At 36.8% G+C, this 6,661-nt stretch overlaps 1 protein-coding gene across 1 annotated transcript; it reads left to right on the top strand.

Annotated features, from left to right (window-relative positions):
* Positions 1-5,713: 5,713 nt before the first annotated feature.
* Positions 5,714-6,661, top strand: LOC116100720 (olfactory receptor 51B6-like). Its single transcript, XM_031384457.1, has one exon. It carries the CDS (start codon positions 5,714-5,716, stop codon positions 6,659-6,661), a length of 948 nt encoding a protein of 315 aa, XP_031240317.1.

Below are 6,661 nucleotides of genomic sequence, written 5' to 3'. Positions count from 1 at the left end.
GAAAATTTAGCATATTCTACCACTGTTGTAAGCCTCTTTGCAGTTGACTTTGGTTCATTAACTCTAATAACTTCCGGCCCCTGACCACCAGCTATCTTATTTCTATCATGTGGATTGGTCATTGTGAAGCACCATATAAGTGTCAACTAGTCGATTAGCTAACTTTGCTTGCAAGAAACTTTCCACTCAACAATACTGAAGAGATTATTATTTAATAGCGTGTATTGTTTTTTATTTTAAAACTCCATTTTCTCTTATGTACTCATTGTTATTTTACTTATCATTATGATTTTCAATAGATATGTTAAAAATTAGAATCACCTAAGTGCAAATTTCCCCCCATTTGGTAGAAAACATTATTTAGTGTGTATTGATATACTTCTGTACCTCTGTTGAGTCAAGGATTAACACTGCCTCTCTGAGGAAATATGTAAGTAAACCTCTTGCTTCAGTTCTGCACACCACCCAGCCTCAGGAATTAGGTGAGATTGATCTAGTAAGCTTTTTGGGGTTCTTTTCCTTTTGTTTCTTTTTCCTGATTCTAATGTACTAGTTTTTATTTTAGCTTACTTTATTTTATTATTTTGTTTAGAAGCCTGTTTGATTTCTAATGAGAGACAGAAAGAGGGTGGATTTGCATGGAAGGGAAGATGTAAAGTAACTGGTAGAAGGAGAGCAAGGGGAAAGAGTAATTAAGATATATTATGTGAGGGAAAATGCTTTTTAATAAAAGAAAAACAACAATTAAAAATTAGAAAATGAGATTATCTCTTCATCTGTATGGAATTGAATCTTTTTATCTATTAGAAAAGGCACATAGTAGTGGCTAAAGTTGGGATGGGAAATCCACGATCATTTGTGTTCTGAGATCCAATACCAATCCTGACCTATGATGGGGTTAGTTATGCCCAATGATCTCATTGCAAGTTCACAATAAACTTGTTTGAAAATGTCTTTAAGCTGGGCAGTGGTGGTGCATGCCTTTAATCCCAGCACTTGGGAGGCAGAGGCAGGCAGATTTTTGAGTTCAAGGCCAGCCTGGTCTACAATGTGAGTTCCAGGACAGCAAGGGCTACATAGAGAAACCATCTCGAAAAACAAAACAAAAACAAAACAATACAAAACAAAAAGAAAGAGAGAAAGAAAGAAAGAAAGAAAGAAAAAGAAAAAAATGTCTTTAGTATATCTAACCTACATAACCAGAGGAGCTAGCTCTCCTGTGTGTTCAGAATCTTTCATTAGTGTACTGTTGAAAAAAATCACCTGGCATAAAGCCCATTTTATAACAAAATGTTCGATTTTCCCTTTGCCTTAATAAATGCACTGAAAGTAAACTGCCTCACTCAAAAACTAACAATTGAGAAACAAGGCCTTACACAACTAAAAAAAAAAAATCTTAGGTATAGCAAAGGATACCTTCATTCCAGTGAAAAGACAGCTTACAGGAGGGAAGTTTTTGCCAGCTGTACATCTGATAGAGGATTGAGATGCACAATATATACAAAGTACTTAAAACATGAAGCAATAAGAAATAATTAACTCCCATATTCATATCCATACATATATCCTAAGCCATAAAAGAAATGTAAACTGAAAATACATTCACATTTTATCTTACCCCAATCAGAATGACTAAAGTTAAATGAAAAAAAAAAAAGACATCACAATCTTTTTTTTTTTTCTGTTAGGTAGTTGTAGAATGTGTTAATACTGTTAAAAAAGAAATTTACTATATGTAAAAAGTTACCATTTGTATGTACGTGTGCTCCTGTGTGGTTTCATGGATGTGTGTCTCAACTCTCATTTAATTAATTAATTAACTTTTCATCCCAATCTTAGCTTTCTCTTCCTCCTTTACTCCCAGTCCTTCTGTCTAACCTCTTCTTCCCTTACTCCCCCTCCCTTTCTCCTCAGAAAAGAGGAGACCTCTCATGGATATCAATCTTCCTTGGCATATCAGGTTGTAGTAGGACTGGATGTGTTTTTCTTCTACTGAGGCTTGGAGACAAGGCCTCTGAGTTAGAGGAAAGTGATCGAAAGGCAGCCAACAGAGTCAAACAGCCCCTGTTCCTTCTGTTAGAGGTCCTATATGAAAACTAAGCTGTATATCCCTTAAATATTTGTAGGAGACCTATGTTCATTCTTGTATGCTTTCTGGTTAATGTTCAACCTCTGAGGCCCTCCAGACCCAGGTCACTTGATGTGGTAGGTTTCCTTGTGGTGTCCCTCATCTTTCTGCCTCATTCAATATTTCTTCCCCCTCTTTCACAAGATTCCCTAAGCTCTGCCTAATGTTTGCAGTAGGTTTCTGCATATATTCTCATCAGCTGCTGGATAAAGGGACTCAGATGACTTAATAGTCATCTGTCTGACCTCCTGTCTGCAAGCATAGCAGAAGATTACTAAGAGTTTCAGGGCTGTGCTCTCATGGCATAGGACTCAGGTGGGCCAGTCATTGGCTGGACATTCCCTCAACCAATGCTCCCTCTCTATCCCTGCATGTCATAGGCAGAAATAATTGTGAGCAAAAGTTTAGTATCTGGATTGGTATTCCTATCACTTAAAATGAATAAATGGCCATTAGTGAATGTGTATATTTGGTTGATTAGCAACAATACAAATAAATATTGGTTAGGGTTTATTATCTTAGGACTCCTGATTCAACAAAAGCATTCACTTGTTCTCTAATTTATACATATTTCCCATTTTACATGGAAAACTGAGATTTCTAAAAGATGGTAGAAAATATACTTTCCCCAAAACAGTTGCAGTCCAGACAGCTAATCAGTGTGTTTGATTTCCATATCTTAATAGAGTTAAATTACAATTCAGTCAATAGCCTCAAGTCAATACCCTGATAATAAACACCGAACTTGGAACTGCTAATAAAAAAACCCCACAATCCCAAGGGTGAGAGCTCACAGGGAAGAAACATGGAAGGAAAGGTACAGATAGGGAGAAAAAGAAAGACAAGAAAGGGGGGGCAATGAGTGACTTAAATTACAGTTGATCCCTGAGGAGACACTTCTGAAATAAATGACCCTACCAGCCAGGCTTTTGTGTAGTGCCTGATGAACAATGTGCTATGACCAAACTCTTCACAAAGCTAAATACCTGAAGCTCATGACAGTGTCATTAAAGAATGGACAGAGTCTAATTTTCAGGTTAGTAGGGGAATGTAATATATTTACTCTTTGAGGTTTTTCAGGTACCAGGACTAGGGAAAATAGGAAACAAGTATCTGACTTTTCACTAATAGAAAAAGCATTCTCAGCTAAAATCCGTGGGTGATGTTTGTGGGTCCTAGAGACTCTCCTACACCCCTCTAGTCTGGCTTCTTGAGGGGTTGTTTATATGTCTATATTCAAAGAAGACATAAAGTTGGGGCAGGGTAATTTTGGCCATGGTAAGAAAGAAGTTGCTGGGAATGATTAGGAATGTATATTTCATTAGATACATTATAAAATTCTCAAATAATAATAATAATAATAATGATAATAATAATAATAATAAAGATAATAAAATAGCAAAACCAATATGAATGCAGATCCAGAGAAGCACGTGAGAGCAAACCGGGGCCATTGAGATGAATTGCATGTTTCTTTTCTCCTTTGAGTTTCTGTCTGAACTTAATTTTCCACCCTTTGGATTTCTAACCCTGTCATTTTCTTTTCTAAATTTATTGCGTCTACTTCTCTGACATGTTAAAAAACGTGCTTTCCCCTATTTTCCTAGTAATCAATGTAATCTTTTGAAATGTCATGATTTCTGCCTCCCCTTTCCTTACTAGCTGGGCACAACATCTGCTGCTCAAGTGAAATCCAGTGCAATATATTTGCTTAAATTCTAGCCTACCTGTATTATTTCATTCTTTTTTTTTATAGGATTCATAAGAAAATAGGATCACTTGAAAACTCTCAGGATGAATAATACAGATGTGTGTCCACTGAAATTTTTGTAATAATCATTCAAAATGAGGAAGTCATTCTCTTTAGCAATTCTAATTTATTCTTATACTTAGTGTTAAAAGCAAGATGAAGACAGAAACCACTAACATCCTTCATAAATGACAACCACAGATCTTAAGTGGCTCCTCAGTTTCAATACCATTAGAGAGCAACAGCTGAGATGGCACACAAATCTTGAAGACTGAAGTCCAGTGATCTTAGAGACATGTTCTCCTGATGAAAGTTGACTATGTGAGTAATGTCTGAAAATACACTATGATACAGTGGGATGAGTAGTCCACACCAAACAGAAAAGAATATGGCCATATTTCTCTGGGTGATGCTGAAACCAAACTGCCTGTGTGTATCCAATGGTACCTTAGAATTCTGAGCCTCAAAGACTTCTCAGTATAATTAAATCACATCTAATGCCATAGCTTTTAAAATGAAACCAACATGCGTGTATGATGTTTTCAAACAATAAGTATATTCATGTGAGTGTATCTAACCAGTTCCTATTTGTGCTTCTCTAAGTAGTTGATGTCAGAGCCATATATCTTCGTATGACTTCAAGCAATCATCCTTTTTACTGCATATGTTATGAAATATTATATATAATGAAATATGTTATTAAACAATATATATAATAACATTATAATTTTTTGGGAAAGAGTTTATGAGAAGCTAGAGTATACTAGAGCAGTGTTCTGCTCAAAAGAAGATATTTATTAAATTTAAAAGTGACTACACACATAAAAGTCAGTTTTCTGTCATCTTGTAGCCTTCTCCAAACTCTAGAATTTCACTAAATAACTGAATAATTCTTAAAGATGCAGTGCATTTATCAATGTCTACACTTAATTGTCTTTTATTTATTTGTTTATATGGTTATATTATTTTGTAATTATTTGTCCATTCTTGATTCTCAAACAGTGTTTAGATGCTTTCTGATTTTGTAGATCTCATTTATTCTTGGAAATCATTAGGCCAATTCTCAATACCTGTAGTAAAGATGAATGATAACATGAAAAAAACTTTGTAGGTACCAATACTGTCAGAATGCCTTGTTTTATTTGGAGTACTGGATTTACAAAGATTTCATTTACATCAATACTTCTCAACCTTCCTAATGCTGTGACACTTTAATACAGTTTCTCTTGTGGTGAACTCCCAACCATAAAATTATTTTTGTTGTTACTTCAAAAGTGTAATTTTGCACCGGCTGGTGGTGGTGCATGCCTTTAATCCCAGCACTTGGGTGGCAGAGGCAGGCAGATTTCTGAGTTCAAGGCCAGCCTGGTCTACAGAGTGAGTTCCAGGACAGCCAGGGCTAAAAAGAGAAACTCTGTCTTGAAAAACCCAAAAAAAAAAAAAAAGTGTAATTTTGCTACTGCTATGAATCATAATATAAATATCTCATATACAGGATAACTCGTATGGGACTCCTGTGAGAATGTCATGCAACTCCCACAGGGGTCACAACCCACAGGTTGAGAACTTCTGATCTAGATCTATTCTTCATACAAAGCTTATCTCTAATGTATACTCTAGCAATCTTACAGTAATCTCAAAATAATTTATGGAGATGTTCTTTACATATCCTGTTTTTCCATGCATAGAAAGTCCAAGGTATGATTAAATTACCATGGTTGTTGATAAACAATACCTCTGAATGTCCACATCCACACAGCAGGTATCATCTGCAAGAGGCAAATCCTAAGGAACTGTTTCCTATCATTTTACCTGAGGGGAATTTTACATCTGCAATGCCTGTAATTTGGCTCAACACCTCAACCTACCCATTCCTGCTCACAGGCTTCCCAGGTCTGGAGAAATCCCATCACCTGATTTCCCTCCCATTATTGATGGCCTATATCTCCATATTACTTGGCAACGGCACCCTACTTTTCCTCATTAAGGATGACCATAACCTCCATGAGCCTATGTATTATTTCTTAGGTATGTTAGCAGCTACGGATCTTGGAGTAACATTGACCACCATGCCCACAGTGCTGGGTGTACTATGGTTAAATCACAGGGAAATTGGCCATGGAGCCTGCTTCTCTCAGGCCTACTTTATCCACACTCTTTCTATTGTGGAGTCAGGGGTCTTGCTTGCCATGGCCTATGACCGTTTCATTGCCATTTGCAACCCATTAAGGTATACCACCATCCTTACTGATACTAGGGTAATAAAGATTGGCATAGGTGTAGTGATGAGGGCTGGTCTGTCAATCATGCCACTAATCATTCGCCTGCACTGGTTTCCCTATTGTCGATCCCATGTACTCTCCCATGCTTTCTGTCTACACCAAGATGTCATCAAGCTAGCCTGTGCTGACATCACATTCAATCGCCTCTATCCAGTTGTGGTTGTATTTTGCATGGGACTCTTAGATTTTTTGATTATTTGCTTCTCCTACATTTTGATTCTCAAGACTGTCATGGTCATTGCTTCAACAGATGAGAGGTCTAAGGCTCTCAACACATGTGTGTCCCACATCTGTTGCATCCTGGTTTTCTATGTCTCTGTGGTTGGTTTGACATTTATTCACAGGTTTGGAAAGAATATTCCTCATGTTGTTCATATCACGATGAGCTACATCTGCTTCCTTTTCCCTGCTTTTATGAACCCTGTCATCTTCAGCATTAAGACCAAACAGATTCAGAGTGGTTTGCTTCGTTTGTTCTCACTGTCTTATTCTAGAAGTTGA

The sequence above is a fragment of the Mastomys coucha genome, unplaced genomic scaffold, assembly GCF_008632895.1.
Source record: "Mastomys coucha isolate ucsf_1 unplaced genomic scaffold, UCSF_Mcou_1 pScaffold21, whole genome shotgun sequence".
Taxonomy (NCBI): Eukaryota; Metazoa; Chordata; class Mammalia; order Rodentia; family Muridae; genus Mastomys; species Mastomys coucha.
The sequence above is the reverse complement of the archived record's forward strand: the minus strand, read 5'-3'. Positions and strand labels throughout refer to the sequence as shown.